The sequence below is a fragment of the Chenopodium album genome, chromosome 14 (assembly GCF_948465745.1).
Source record: "Chenopodium album chromosome 14, dcCheAlbu1.1, whole genome shotgun sequence".
Classification (NCBI taxonomy): Eukaryota; Viridiplantae; Streptophyta; class Magnoliopsida; order Caryophyllales; family Amaranthaceae; genus Chenopodium; species Chenopodium album.
In genome coordinates this window covers 44400173-44416113 of record NC_137847.1, presented here as the reverse complement: position 1 = coordinate 44416113, position 15941 = coordinate 44400173, and the positions used below count along the sequence as shown (strand labels likewise).

The 15941-nt window shown below is 38.9% G+C and overlaps 3 protein-coding genes across 4 annotated transcripts; all 3 read right to left on the bottom strand.

Moving 5' to 3' along the window:
- Window positions 1–218: 218 nt before the first annotated feature.
- On the bottom strand, window positions 219–1943 carry LOC145578125 (uncharacterized). The gene is made up of 3 exons (XM_081635510.1): window positions 826–1943; window positions 591–666; window positions 219–521 (listed from the first exon to the last, which is right to left on the bottom strand). The coding sequence occupies exons 1-3, from the start codon at window positions 1941–1943 to the stop codon at window positions 219–221; spliced, it is 1497 nt and encodes a 498-aa protein (XP_081491636.1).
- Window positions 1944–3679: 1736 nt separating this feature from the next.
- On the bottom strand, window positions 3680–5212 carry LOC145578123 (uncharacterized). The gene has a single exon (XM_081635509.1). The coding sequence runs from the start codon at window positions 5210–5212 to the stop codon at window positions 3680–3682; it is 1533 nt and encodes a 510-aa protein (XP_081491635.1).
- Window positions 5213–9424: 4212 nt separating this feature from the next.
- Window positions 9425–15126, bottom strand: LOC145580278 (trihelix transcription factor ENAP1-like). Of its 2 annotated transcripts, XM_081637701.1 has the most exons (3): window positions 13937–15126; window positions 13312–13353; window positions 9425–9775 (listed from the first exon to the last, which is right to left on the bottom strand). In XM_081637701.1, the coding sequence occupies exons 1-3, from the start codon at window positions 14796–14798 to the stop codon at window positions 9762–9764; spliced, it is 918 nt and encodes a 305-aa protein (XP_081493827.1). In that variant the 5' UTR covers window positions 14799–15126; the 3' UTR covers window positions 9425–9761. The 2 variants fall into 2 exon arrangements, with proteins under 2 accessions (XP_081493827.1, XP_081493828.1); XM_081637702.1 differs by lacking the exon at window positions 13312–13353 and having other exon boundaries at window positions 13937–15109.
- Window positions 15127–15941: the final 815 nt, after the last annotated feature.

The window sequence follows — 15941 nt, the reverse complement described above, 5'->3', positions numbered from 1 at the left end:
CAGCAACCTCGCGAGTTAATGATTACAACTGATCAGGTTGTTAGTGCATTAACTTCATGGAAGCGGTTTTGAGCTGTCCATCCCACTTAACGGTGGTCTGTTAAGTGGAGGATGCCTACTTCCAACAAATTTTTTGGCAACTTTCTTATATTTATCACTGACATTGCTTGTACTGATATCAGCTTCATCGTTTACAACAGGATTTTACATTACTTAAGTTACATATAGCATTTTTTCAACACCACCGTATTCCATACATTTTTCAATGGCTTTCCATCCATTGTTTCCAAGTAGTAAGACCCTTGCATTACCATATCTTTAATCTGATATGGCCCTTCCCAGTTCGCTGTCAACTTTGTGTCTTCATTCCCCTTTCCTGTTGTTGTCGTTCTTCGCAAAACCAGATCCCCTTTACATAAAGGGGGATAAGCAACCTGTCTGTTATAAGCTCTTGACATTCTATCCTTGTAGGCAGCTGATTTAACTGCTGCTTTCTCCCATACTTCTGGCAGGAAATCTAGCTGTTGTCGTAACAACAAATCATTTTGATCTTCACAGTAATGCTAAATTCTGAATGTCAGCAACCCTACCTCTGCTGGCACCACTGCCTCTGTACCAAACACCAATGTGAAGGGTGATTCCCCTGTTGCTTCTCTAACCGTTGTTCTGTTTGCCCAAAGAATTTCTGGTATCAAATCAGCCCATAAACCCTTCGCATCTTCAATTTTCTTTTTAATTGCCGCTATGATTTGTTTATTTGCTGCCTCTGCCTAGCCGTTTGACTGCGGATAGCATACTACTGCATATGCGAATTTTACTTTATACATTGCCAAAAGATCTTTGACCGACTTACAATCAAACTGTGACCCATGGTAAAAAACCATTGCCATCGGCAACCCAAATCTGGTGAAAATACTTTTCCAGATAAACTTTTTCACTTCTGACGCTGTTGTCTTTGCTACCGGCTCTGCCTCTATCCACTTTGTAAAGTAATCCACCCCTACTACGAGAAATTTTCTTCCTCCCGTCGCTGAAGGAAACGGCCCTACCATATCCATCCCCCATTGAGCAAAAGGGACCGGATTAAGTATCGGCGTTAAATCGTTTGGTGGCAAATTGATCGCAGGTGCAAACTTCTGGCATTTCTCGCATTTTTTCACATATTTGATTGCATCCTCATTCATAGTCGGCCAGTAATATCCCCTTCTCATTGCTTCTCGTGATAGAGCTCTTGTGCCGAGATGATTGCCACAAGCGCCCTCATGTATTTCTTCAATCAATCTGGCTGACTCAAAATCCGTTATGCATCTTTGTAATGGTAATGAAAATCCTCTTTTATATAACTGACCCTGATGCAAAATGAACCACACACTATCTTTTCGCAACTTCTTAGGCTCCCCCTTACCAAGTGGCAACGCTCCATATAGGAGATATGCTAACATTCCATCAAACCACTGGGTGCCGTTACTGATACACAGCACCTTCTCTGATTCTTCATCTATACTCTTTTGCCTCAAGATCTCCACCATGACTGTTCTTTCCAAGTCATTAAAGCTTGAACTGGCCAATCTTGCCAATGCATCGGCCTGTGCATTATGTACTCTCGGTACCAATCTGATTTCAAAATACTGCAACTGTGTCGTTAACTGCTTCATCTTTTCAAGATATCGTATCATTGTTGGTTCTCGTGTTTCATATTCTCCGGTATACTGACTGGACACTAACTGAGAATCAGTTGTTAGAACCAGCCGTTTTGCCTCCACTGCTATTGACAACTGAACTCCGGCTATTGTGGCTTCATACTCAGCTTCATTGTTGGTGGCCTTGAACTTAAACTTCATTGCATACTCAAAAATTTTGCCATCAGGAGCCGTTATCACAATTCCTGCCCTTGATCCTGTTGACGTTGCGGAACCGTCCACTGATACCTGCCAAGTTCCCATCTCTTCCTCTTCATCACTCTATGAGGTTTCGACAATAAAATCCGACAGGGCCTGAGCCTTGATTGATGTTCTGGGCTTATAATGTATCTCATACTCCGACAACTCAACTGCCCATGTTAATAATCGGCCCGATGTATCCATCTTATGCAACGATTTTTCCGGTGGATGACTCGTTAGAACATCTATAGGGTGAGCATCAAAATACGGCCTCAACTCTCTTGCTGCCATCACCACTGCCAACGCCATTTTTTCTATCACTGGATACCTGCGCTCAGCCGCATTCAACACATGACTAACAAAGTATATCGGCATCTGTTGTTTCTTCCTTTCCACTAACAACACTGCTGCAGTTGTTTTTGGCGAAGCCGAGATGTAAAGTTGTAACAATTCTCCCCTTTCCGGTCTTGCTACCGTAGGAAGAGATCTCAGGTAGTTTCTCACCACTTCCAGTGCATCACTTTGTTCCTTTCCCCATTCAAACGTTTTATTCTTCCTTAAAACCATAAAAAACGGTAAAGCCTTATCAGCTCACTTGCTGATAAACCTAGTTAATCCTGCCATTCTGCCGGTCAACCTTTGAATATCTCGAATAATTTTCGGTTGTTTATCTCCAATACCGCATTCACCTTATCAGGATTTGCATCTATTCCCCGTTCACTGACCATGAAGCCTAAAAACTTCCCTGACCGAACTCCAAACTCACACTTCTCCGGGTTTAACTTCATCTGATATCTTCGTAACGTCTCGAATGTTTCCCTTAAATCTGCTATGTGATCCTCTCTTTCCTTACTCTTCACAATCGTATCATCCACATATACCTCTACATTTCGCCCCTTTTGCTTTTCGAAGATCTTATCTACTAACTTTTGGTATGTTGCCCCTGCATTCTTCAACCCAAACGGCATCGCCTTATAACAATACACACCAGCATCTGTTATAAAGGCCGTTTTTGCCCTGTCTGCCTTATGAAGACTGACTTGATGATATCCCGAGAACGCATCCAAGAAACTGAGCATAGCATGGCCAGAAGTAGAGTCCACCAACCTGTGTATCCGGGGCAATGGATAACAATCTTTGGGGCAGGCTTTGTTCAAATCGGTGAAGTCTACACACATTCGTCACTTTCCTGTTGGCTTTCTTACCTTTACAACATCCGCTAACCATTCTGGATATGTGCAAGGTACAATAAACCCCGCCGCTAAGAGCTTATTAACCTCAGCTTGTATGGCTTCTATTTTTTCAGTTGAGAAGTTACGCTTTTTTTGCCTTATCGGTCTAAACGTTCTATCCACATTCAACTTATGCTCCATCACCTCTGGATGTATTCCCGGCATTTCACTCGCCGAAAACTCAAAAACATTTGCATTCTCATGCAACAGACTTATCAAATGACATCTCATATCCACATCCATGTCTGCCCCAATTTTAACCATCCTACTCGAATCACCTGGTTGCAACTCAACCTGCACAGTTTCTCCACCCAGTGACGGCCTCGGGATCTCTTCTGGCCTTGCATCAAAGTTTCTCATAGCCAAATCCTGCGCCATTGGCTCTTTTTCTTTTGTTGGATTATTCGGTATCGGACCATTCCCAACCGGATTCTTCAAAGTTGTTACATAACAAGACTTTGCCATTACCTGGCCTCCATGGACCTTTTCAACAGCTCCCAAATTCGACACATAAGCTATCGTGAGATGATAAGTTGACACTACTACCTGCACATCATGGACTATCGGTCAACCGATAATTGCGTTGTAAGCCGACGGCACATCAACCACCAGGAACTCTGCCATCACATCTCTCGCTTTCGGCCCATCACCCAGTCTGACTGGTAGCACTATACTTCCTTTCGGCCTCACTGTTGACCCATTGAACCCAATAACCGGATAAGACACCGGTGTCAGATATTTCCTTCCTATTTTCATTTCATTGAAAGCCTTCATAAACAGAACATTCGCCGAGCTGCCCCCATCAACCAGAACCCTCTTGATATCGGCCCCGTGTATCTTTGTTATCAGAACTAACGGACCATCATGTGGGAAAACAATTCCCCTGGCATCCTCTTCTGTAAACACCACGTCAGGAATTGAAGCTGGCCGAGGACGATTGTCAACATCTAAGGCATACACCAAATGACAATGTTCAAACAAGTGCTTTTTAGCTCCATTGATTGTTCCTCCATGCACTGGCCCTCTCGTTATCACATCTACTCTTCCTGTTGATAACAGTGGCATTCCTCTGTCCCCTTGTCGAACTACTCCACCTTGTGGTCTTTCCGGTCTTGCTTCTAATTGTTGCCTTTCAATCTGCCGAGATGGTGGCTGACTTCCTCCTACATTCAGCCGGTACTGAGTCAAGTGCCCTTTCCTTATCAACTCTTCAATATTATCTTTCAACTGCGTACACTCCTCAGTATAATGACCCACATCTCTATGAAACATACAATACTTCTTGACATCTCTCGACCTTGCCTTCATCGGAATTGGCCTTGTCCATCCTTCTCTATTCTGATTCACCGAATAAATTGCTGCTCTAGGTGTATTTAAAGGTGTATACCAACTGTGCCGTATTGGTGGCTTTGCAGCCCTAACCTCTTGCCGATTTCCCCCCCCCCCCCCTTTACCCAGGGTCGAAGTTCTCGGCCTTCCAATTCCGGAGGCTGCACCCTCAAGCTGATACTGCCCCTTACCGGCAGTCACATTCTTATTACTTGTCTTCATCAACTCTTCACTCTTAATGTAATCATGAGCTTTGTTAAAAGCGGCTGCCAATGTCGGCAAATTTTTTCTTGTGAGGTAACGCTTAAAGTCGGAGTCATTTAGACCGTTCATCAAAGCCATAACAGCTATCTCTTGCTGCAACTTTGGAATTGTATTTGCTTCATTATTGAATCGTCTGATAAAATCTCTTAAGGATTCATCCGGCCTTTGCTCCACCGCCATCAACTCTCCTGAAGTTCTTTGCCGCACACTTTTGTTAACATACTGCCCCACAAACATCTCGGTCAACTTCTCAAAGCTGTCTATCGTTCCATTTTCCAGATTATTGAACCAATCTGCTGCAGCCCCAGTTAAAATAGTCGGAAAAACTTTACACCAAACAGCATCCGAATTGGTATACAACATCATATGCCCCTCATAGGACGTTATGAGTCTGCTCGGGTCCCCCCTTCCATCATACCTACAGGTCGGCATCTTGATTTTTTCCATTAGTTGATCCAAGATGCTCTGTGCAAACGGTGATGCTCTTAACTGAACCACAGTTCGCATTGCTTGCCCCTCATCCTGAGAACTTCTCTACTGCTGAGTTCTTGTGCTGACGGTGTGACTTGAGGATTGATCTTCTGTCTGTCGTGACGTGGTATGTGTTCTTACCGGTGACTCATTTCGGCGACGCCTTGGTGAGTTTGTTGCTTGATTGTGTTACTCACCCTGATTTATTAACGGCGCCCCTCTTCCAGCTTGAGTCATTTCGGCCTCCTTCCTTTTTCTACTCATTGCACTCATCACCCTGGCTGCTATCTCCAAATCTTCTGGGGTGAACTCAGCCATAGGGTCTACTACTGTCTTCGGCTGTCTTGGCAAAGTTGACGGCATATGGTATAGATTATCTTCCAAGGTATGGGTTTCATCTTCTATTTGAATCTCAAGTTTCATTGTCACCGATTGATTTATTACTCTACTAACCACAAATGTTCCATTATTTCCAGCCATAATTATTACTATTTTTATATGTGAGGTTCTTAGGCGATAGAAGTGATCACTGCCCCTCCTTCTAGCACCAAACTGTTTCTGTCTGGATCCGATTACCTGAGAGTCCGAGATCCTGATACTCCTATCGACAAGCTGAGAACCTACACAATGGACAGAAGTTAGCTAACCCCGGGGTGATCTGGGGATAACCACTCCGATGATAAAGTTAGAATGTGTTTAAGAAAGAGAAGATAAGTAAGAGAGAGAAAGTAGAGAGAGAGAGAGGGTAATAAATGCTTACCATTAATAGAGCTTAACCTACTATTTATAATGAACCTCATGACGGGTGGTTATGAAGCATGCAAAGCTTTTTTTGCCAAGTGTCAAGCTATTGCTGCCACGTGCCGAGTACCGACAGGCCGATATGTCTACTTTATGGAACATATCAGCCTATTCAATAGATAAGTTGGGTTCATATCCATATTTATTAAGATGTCGGCCCATTTCACACTTCATCCCATACAATTTGCAATTTTTTTTAAATGGCTGCAATTTGCAAAATACGAACTTTAAATGGCTGTAATTTGCAAATTTTCCAAAAAGTAGGGGTGGAGAATCACTTAAGATGGTTTGGCTACATAAAAAGGAGACCAAGTGATGCTCCGGTAAGGAGGCTTGAAGAATTGCAAAGTGTTAGGATAGCGAGAGGTTAGGGAAGTGGGAGAGGATGATTGAGAGTGCATGAGTGATTTGGTGCCGAGATTGAGGAAATTAAATGTTGGATAAGGCGGTATCAAGGGGAAAAAATCACATCAACGACGTGTCATAATTATATATATACACTTTTAAAACTTTATTTTAGTATTTAGTTTAATTGTTCTCTTGATGTGCCCTTATTCATTCATTTTTTTTTTATAAAAAAAAATTTATTTAGGTTTTTTTTTAGCTCATATTATTAAACATAAATTATTGTTGCTTGAATTGAATTATTTTACTGAATATAAATGTTTTTTTTTTAGTGATTTCTTCAGAAAACTTTTTTTATTGACCCGGTTTGCTATTACATTTGTTCTTTGAAATTATGAAATCTACTAATTTAAACTCCTTTTTTTTTTTATTAAACACAGCTTATGCTAAACTAACCTTTTTTTTTTTTACTAAATAACTAACATCTGCTAAGCTGAACTTATTTTTACCAAATTGAACTTACTATACTGAAGTTACTTATTTTTACCAAACAGAGCCTTTTTGGTGCAGCAGGCCACACGGTGTGGCCTGTTGCCAAGTCATCAAAAATAATGGACCCAGACGCATGCATTACGGGGTTACTATTCACGCGTATAACGGGGTTACTGGTTTTGTCAGGGTTACTTGTGTTTTTCAAGGGTTACTTGTATTTTTTTTTCCAGGGGTTACTTGTATGGATTACTTATTCAGGGGTTACTTGTATTTTTTTTTTCAGGGGTTACTTGTATAGATTACTTATTCAGGGGTTACTTGTATGGGTTAATTTAAGGGTTACTTGTATGAGTTACTTATTCAAGTGTTACTTGAACGAGTTACTTATTCAGGGGTTACTTGTATGAGTTACTTCAGGGATTACTTGTATGAGTTACTTATTCAAGGGTTACTTGTATGAATTACTTATTCAAGGGTTGCTTATAGGCCCATACCAAACCAGTAACACCCTACAAGTAACCCCTGACCAAAACCAGTAACACCCTACAAGTAAATCCTCACCAAACCAGTAACACCCTACAAGTAACCCCTGACCAAACCAGTCGTACCCTACAAATATTCTACAATCTACTCATATTACTATTGTAGTTTCTATTGCTGAATTTTTGACGAAGAATGTTCGATCTAAGATTCCACGAAGAAAACGAGCTCACATTTCTCCGATTCTCATCGATTTCACTAATTCAAATGTTGTTGTTGATAATCTTAAGGTTAATTAATCGCAAATTTTCACAGCAATTTGGCACCCAATTTCTACAACTTCGGGCTTAAATTGCAATAATTTGGCAAAGAGGATAGAGTAAATGGGTGGAGTAGAGATATGGTTGTTGGTGATGTGTGGTTTGGCTTGGAGAAGAAGCTAAGAAAAGAGAAGAGAGAAGACTAGTGGTATTTTTTTTAAAAAAAAAAATAATAATAATTGTGGCTGGCCACACCACATACAAAAATTTGTGTTTACCGAATATATTATCTATTTTAAGGTCTGAATAAACTTTTAACAGGATAAAAGTAAGTTAACTAACAAATCATTATTTTTAGGAAGAATAAAAAACAAGCACTTATATTAGGAAAAGTATTACAGTATTTATTTATTTACTTATTTATCTATTTTAATATAAGGACCTTTCTCGCAAAGTCAACCATTTAAAATGATCTTTTGGATAAATTTTTCTATTACATAGTCTTATACGGTTATATTGAGAATCATCGTTCTGTAAGATTTATGTATAAAAAAAATCGTGCATTGCATGGGATTTCATCTACTATTAAGTTAAATGAATAATATTGATTAATTTTTTACAAAAATAAAAAGTAAAAATATAAATATAAATGGACTCAAATTGTAAAGATGGGGCTTTAGAGTGCTATGAGTTTTTCTTTCTATTTGTAATTTTTCCGGAGGGAATGAGGGTCTTTTTAGTGGTGAGGTTCAAGTATGGGATTGGGGTTTAGGTTGTAGGATCCAATATTATGTCTAAGAATTTGGTTCCTTTGTCGGAGTGTGCCACCAGTGAATTGTGGTGGTCAGTACTTTGTTTCAGGGATGATGGAAGAATTTATTAGAGATCCAATTCAGGATTCTTCAAGCAATTCACTAGTTGTATTGTCTGCTTTAGATGTGGGATTCCTTTCTTCAGTTATGAGTGTCATGGTGGTGAGGGTTAGGTTGGGGATTAGAGAGAATTCCTCAACCACATGTTTGGTGATGATTGCCAGTCCATCCATTATCATTGGTAATCAAATCTTGACAGAGGCTCCTCGTCTGAATGAGTTGAGGGAAGCAAGTTCCTCCTTAAAGGTCCAACATTCTCCTAATCAGGAGATGTCTGGTATTGAGTTACTAAGGAGAGTAGCTCATGGTCATGGATCCCAAGACGTTCGATGTTTGTTAGGGCCTTGGGATGGCCTTAGAGGCAAGGAAAGGTTTTCGCCTTTCGTGTCATGTCACTTGAGTTTTGAAGGGGTAGTATTTTACTCACATCGGCTTCCATCAAAGTGGAGTATCATTCTCTTGACTAGTCCTTAGGGCGTTAGATAAGGAATAATTATATTGGTTGAAATAGTATTTAGTTAGAAAGCATGACAAAATTATGCGTAATTCGGTGTAATTAATGTTAGTTTTACTCTAATATTTTCACTTTTAATTCTCTTATCTAACGCCCGGGGGCGCTCATTAGCTTTTGCCTAATTGTATATACATTACCTAAACTTATTTTGTCAACAAGTCAAAATAAGATGAGCTCATAATTCAAGGACCTCCCCCCTCCCCATCTTCAAAAATTACTTTCAACTTATGCATACCTAAAAGGTAATCTAGTTGAACATAAGGAGCAAAATTTCCAAAGAAAAGAATTGATCCACAGTCATCATGAAGGAGTTGAGATCATTGTTTCGTTGAACACGAGTAAAACTTCTTATGGGAAAGATAGATAGACAATACACATTGGACTTCGTACCAAGCTACCAACCCCTAGATTTCCACAGGTTAACCTCCCAAATCAAGCACACCCAACCCTAGCCAAACCTGTGTGTCCACATTTAAACAGAAGATGAACATAATCCAACTGCACATTCATTCAAAAGAAGCATGACCAACGAGAGCTTCCAGAAGACCTACTAGCGTCTAGCGTTTTGTAAAACTTTTGAATTACAAAATTATCAGATCCAAATTGGGCAATAATCTAAGAATCAAGAGTCAATAGAGAGCAAATAGAAGTTAAACCATCATAACATTCCAAACTACTGTAGTTTGCAAATCATTCTACCTCCCTGTCCACGGCACTTCTACAATTACTGGTATTAACTTTCCCAAAAGCGATTTGATACGTTAGCAAGAAATTGCAGGCTACCTCATAAATCAGACTTCAGGTGTGGCTCCACAAAGAAGCTAGCTATACATATCTGCAAGAGAAAGACAGACCAATGTAAGCTCTATATATAACAATGCATAAAGCTTAATGATTCATATTCTTCAAACTTATGAGTTCACATTAACAGGGAATTTCTACTTTAACACTGTCAATACCCAAAGGATCTCAAAACTTGCTAGAGAATGCAACTTTAAACAATCAATTTCCTCATTCCAACTGATTCAAAGAAAATCAATTAACAGGAAAAAAAAAACCGTTCAATAAGCTGTTGCAGGACCTAAGAAAGATTTAAGCATGCCAAAGGTTACTTTATACATCTATAGCCCGGTAAATCATGTATTCTTATGAATCTTATCCCAGTAATAACTTTTGTTTCCCCAGGTTGGCCAGATACACACTTAGGTTTACAGGCACCATTGTCAATGACTAAACAAAAAAGGCAACAAATAAACTTTGGAGATGATCCTATTAGCACTTGGGAATCAAATGCACCCTAGTTCTAGCATCTACAGCATGACTTCGATGATTAGAGTTTTACAATTCACCAAAGTTTGATTTGCCCTGATCTGAACGTATCTGAATTTGATGATTAGCCCTGATCACCGTTATCAAATAGTAGGACCAGATATGACTTTGATGATCAAAGCTTTCACAATTCATGTTGACTAATGCAGAAAACAACAATAACAGATTCACTTTCAGAAAAGAATCATTTCATACTGCTACTATCTCTGTCCCTAAATAAACTTCACACTTTCCTTTTCCAAATGTCCCCACATAAACTTCATACTTCTTTTTTCTTCTCTCTCACGCCTCAATATCATCAATCATTCGTGTAATAAATTCCCACACTTTCTCTATGCACTGCTAAATCATTATTCACATTTAACAACTAAAACGATCCCACTAAGAAAGATGTACATCAAAGATCCCAATTACGACAAATACACAACGCTAATTGATCAAGGCTAACAACATTAAGGACAGAATTAAAATGGCCCCATAAGGGTCCGAGATATCATCATAATGGAGGATCATAGATGTACATTTTTGTGTATAGAGTATAACTCTTTCCATAAATCAACAATAGTTGAGATTATTTATGAATGCAAAAACGTTTCTATTCTTCAAGAGATTGCGCATATAGGTCAATGAAAAAATTACAAGGGAAGTCACAAAACAACCCTAAATACAGGCACTTCTCTAGTTCTTCCCAAACTTGGCCTAATTCAAAGTTCACATTATAACCATGTAGTCAGATAATCTTTATAACTTAGTGAAGGACTGAAAGGCTGGGTAACGGCATCATTTTGCACTTATCACAATTACATCCTCAAATAAGGGGTTTGATAGAATTATAAAACTATCCCTACATAAAAAAGATTGCTATAGCCTAGAGGCATGTAAATGCACCCCATCATAAGTCCTATACTATTCCCATGTTCCCAAGGAAAAGCAACACGCAGACCCCAGCCAGCAAATATGTTGTCAAATAAATAAAAGTTCCGCAGATTGGTTGCAGTAAAATTTGAATCAGCGTTTATAAATAAAATTGTCAAGCCATTTTCCTGTATTCTCGACCTTTGTAACCTTTCTGAAATCTCAGTCTTCAATTCCCACAGAGCTTCATCTCTTTCCCCTAAATGAGCTACAAACTTCAATAAATATCCTCACTACATGTGGAACACACTACTGGAAAAAATTGCAGTACAGCAATATTGTTGTTGCAAAACCTTCAATAATGATTTTCTTCATAAAAACGAGGACGATATTCCTTGTACTCAAGCCTCAAACTGAAATAGGCTGCTCAACAAAATTACGGCAACTTAAAATACAGCACAACTAGGTGGAAAGTGTCAGCAGCAACAAAGGAAAATAGGACAAAGGTAAAGAGAAGCGAAGAAGAGGAAGAGAGGATAGGCAGCAATCACGATGAAAGAGAGCAAACAATTTAATTTCCTAACAAACTTAAGCCTATTTGACAAAACTAGTCACGATATGTCAGATCTCAGATGATCCCAAGATACGGCAAAGAGATTAAGCATTGATTGCCCCTGGTTGTGCAATACCTCCAAAAATAAAGTTAATCTCAACATATGGTTAGCCCTATCCAACAAGTTATATCAAAAATCATCATGCTAAAGAGAGGGAAAGGTAGTTGATTCCCTCAACCTATCAACTAAACAAATCGATAGACCCATAATGTAAGTGATCTTCCTGCCAAATTCAGATTCAAAAGTCAAAACCCAAAAATTAAAAAGATAAGAAATATAAAATAAAAATAAAAAAACCCTTCACCAACCATCTTAATTCAATGTCACTAACATTGTGATTTGTGATCGGTGGTCTTCATTTAAGAACATCAGTAAGCACAACATACACTAGTGAACCTAGACTCATCAAACGGAAAATGCCTCTGGGATCTAATATTGATATAATGCTACATCTCTCAGCCCAAAAAATGACAAATATCCACCCTTACTAATTCCTTTCATAGAAGCTAAAGAAGCTTGGATAAATAACCATAGAAACAAATCATGGATATGGTTGCAATTGCAGTAACATTTGTTTGGATAAAAGGAAATGGAAGGAAATGAAGAGAAGAGAAAGGGAGGAGGATAACTACTCTTGTTTGGGTAAAGGATTGAGGGAAGGAGAGGGAGAGATCCATTTTCCCTCTCTTTAATCTCCACAATCCCTCCAAAATTGGAGAGATTTGAAGGAAATATGGAGCTCACGTATCTCCTCCTCCCTCTTCTCTCTCCTTCCTCCTCTTTTCCTCCCCTTCCTTTCCATCCTTCTATGCTACCAAACAATGCGTAAAGGTTACACTGTCGCAGAAACACCTTGTAACAGACATGGTTTAAACCTTGCTTACATTTTTTGAGTTTAAAAAGTATTCTTTCAAGTTTCAACAGAATATAACCAAATCTATCATAATATCAATGGACAACATATTTGGGGACGAATAAAATTTACTTAATATATAATGTTTTATAAACTACATAGTACACAATTACTAAAAATAGTTTAAATAAAAGAATAGACATAACAGATTACAAAAAAAAATAAAAAAAAAAAACCTAACATGATGAGTCATCATTATGTAACAATCAACACTGGGAGAAAAGCATAGTATATGCCAGGATGTTATGTAATGGGGTTTTCGAAAATTGCAAATCCAGATTCTGCTACAGGACAGCTGCTTCGTAACAGAATGGACAAGTTTCAATTCCATGTACATAACACAGCAGAAAATATGGAGCTGCTGAATAACATGAAGGAACTTCAACAAAGGCAAAGAACATTAATCATATACTTGTATCACACATACGACGCCCTCTCCGAAAAAGAAAAAGTAACCCGTCATTCGGTGAAGTTAAAGAACATAAATAGTGATATTGAAAAGAAAGAACAGGAAGTTCAGCAAAGACAAACCAGTCAACAATAATCAATGTATGCCTGAGAACTCTGAAAATATTAGAACCTAACTACAACATACTACAGATTAAACAGGATATTAACTTGATGTTTGACAAAATAATGTTTAGGGAGATAAGCAAGAACCTGTAAGACTTGAAGAGAGCATGAAAGAGAGGTTAGTTCCTCCTGACATCAATGAGAAATATGACAGGAAATTCAAGGATTGTATTTATGTTGATAGAGATCATGTTAACTGACAATCGTATGTAACCCGAATAAAATTATAAAATCAAACAAAATAAACTCATCAACCTTTCTGATCCTAAAGAGAATATCAACAGCCAATCCTATCATATTAAGAATGGCGAACATCAAGAAATAAAAGCACATGAACTCTACCACTCTACTCAGACCCACCAAACCTCTACAAACTTGAACAACTATGAATTATCACCATCAAAGCCACCAAAGCGAAGTATATTTCACACCAGCCATCACTCACAAAACAACCTTCCACATAATTTCGTAAAATTTTGAGCATAACAAAACCTAGTAAGCAAACCATAGAGCATGCAATTAATTAAATAGATCAAAGTTGACAATTACTTTATGCAAAGGGGCAAATTGCATATTTGAACAAGTACATCCACCTCAATATAATATATGCTCCTCAAACACATTATTATAAAACGATTATAATCTAAAATTTACATGATCAACAAATCAATAAAATCAAACAAATTAACAAAGCTAAGAAGCGTAATCTCACCATTCGAATCGGATCTCTTGGCACGCTTAACCTTCTCAAGCTGAACCTGCATTTCAACAAGCATCTGCATCCTTTGACACTCCATCTCCTTGGCAAATTGCATCCTCTGCTTCTCCAATTCAACCATCTGCCTCTGCTTCTCGGCCTCGACTTTCGCATAAACCTCCCCAAACTTCTCAATCACCCTAGCCAGCTTCCTTATCCCATCCGCCTCACTACTCTCTCCACTCACCTCAACTTCCTCTTCCTCCTCCTCCTCCTCTTCCTCATCATCATCCTCACTCTCCGCCGCAGCAGCGGCAGCAGCAGCAGCAATCGCCGAATAATTCTTCCTAAAATACGACGGCTCATCACCTCGCATCGGCGCCGGTGTAGGAACCGGAGGCGACGGAGACGGCGCTGGCCTCTTCTGAGGCAAAATCATCGGCGTCCGATGAGCAATTAACGGAACCGCCATTGGAGGCGAAGGAGAAGAAACCTTCTTCAACGGCATAGTAGATCCAATCAATTGATCCAAAGGATCAAAGAAAGGCCAAGAACTCTTATACTCACCATTAGAATCCAAAACCCTAGCCTTCTCAATCTTATACTTCTTCTTCAAAGTATCGATCCGATTCTTACACTGCACATCCGTTCTCCGAGCTTTCTTCACATGTCCATGGCGGTTATTCACCGTATCAGCAACCTCCTGCCATTGTTTCTGCCTCAGATTTCCTCGATTCAGCTCAATATACCTCTGTCCCCACGCCTCGATCAGCGTAAACGTCGCGTCTTCGCTCCAACAATCCTCCCTCACTGGAACTTGCCGAGAAGATGAAATCATCGCCAAAGATGGCGTCGATGAATCTGGACCTTCCGCCATTGATAAAAACCTTGAGAACAATCAGATCAGTCAAAGGAAGAAGAGGAAGATGAAGGAGGAGGTAGGGTAGGTTGTTGAAGTTATGGAGGTAATCGGAGGAATTTTAATGGAGGAGAGAGAAAGTAGGAGAGAGAAAGAAGAGAGAGAAAAAGCGCCGGCCGACGAGAAAAGCATGATAAGAGGAATAAGAGGGTTTGAGAAAGAGGGATAAGCGATTACGTAACGTGAGATCGCCGGTAAGGGTGACATCGAGAGGGGCGCGTGAACCGACGTCACGGAGAGTGTTGGATTTTTTAGGTAAGAGTATAAAGCTTTTTACGAACTTAATTAGCCTTCCATTAACCGCTATTTTCTATTTTGTGAGGGAAGACTTTATGTTTAAGGTTGTTTTTAGTAACTACAAATCTACAATGTCTACAAGGGCAGTGACGGATGTTGGCCAAAAATATTAGAGGGTTGAGATTTAAATCTTTTAACTCTTGTTCAAAACTATTCACTATAATATAATATTTTATAAGTAAAATAAGCTTATTTAAGTTCATCAACTAATTATTTATAATAATTTATCGGGGGCCGGGCCCCAAATGGCCTCGGTGGGGGTTCTTCTTGGGACTCATTTTGACACTCCAAATATTGATTTCGAACGATCTTATTGATTTTGTTAATTATGATGGTTTTAAAAAAAATAGAGATAGTGTGGACTTAGTTCGACACTCCAAATACTGATTTTGAGCGATCTAGCTTCTTGCTTTAGTTAGTAACTGTGGGTTTAATAATGAGGGAAATTATTTCGTGTACTCTTGAGGTTTTAAAAAATGCACTATATATCCCTGAAAACTTCCAAATGAACTGTGTACCCCTAAGTTTTTGTAAAAAAAATTCACCAAATACCCTGATCATCTAACAAATGCACATTTCATTGACTTATCAAACTAAAATCATGCCCGTAAACTGACTCCCTTATGATATTTTATATTTATACAGTAAAACTGCCTAAAAACAAAAATTACATCAAAATTTGAACTCCATCGATCATTCTAAATCCTAAGCTTTTGGGTGTTAGAATTTGATTCATTAACTAAGTTTACTATATAATTAAATGGTTTACATTAACATTAGACTGTAATAATTTACTAGAATTTG

Excerpts from the sequence above, each read along its gene's own strand:
- LOC145578123 (XM_081635509.1), bottom strand. The coding sequence starts at position 5,212 with ATGCGAACTGTGGTTCAGTTAAGAGCATCACCGTTTGCACAGAGCATC.
- LOC145578125 (XM_081635510.1), bottom strand. The coding sequence starts at position 1,943 with ATGGGAACTTGGCAGGTATCAGTGGACGGTTCCGCAACGTCAACAGGA. Across the intron at positions 667-825 it reads GTCAAAGATCTTTTGGCAAT|AACAACGGTTAGAGAAGCAA; the intron begins GTATAAAGTAAA and ends TTGGGCAAACAG. Across the intron at positions 522-590 it reads AGGCAGTGGTGCCAGCAGAG|CTAGATTTCCTGCCAGAAGT; the intron begins GTAGGGTTGCTG and ends TTACGACAACAG.
- LOC145580278 (XM_081637701.1), bottom strand. The coding sequence starts at position 14,798 with ATGGCGGAAGGTCCAGATTCATCGACGCCATCTTTGGCGATGATTTCA. Across the intron at positions 13,354-13,936 it reads CAAGAGATCCGATTCGAATG|GAGGAACTAACCTCTCTTTC; the intron begins GTGAGATTACGC and ends CATTGATGTCAG.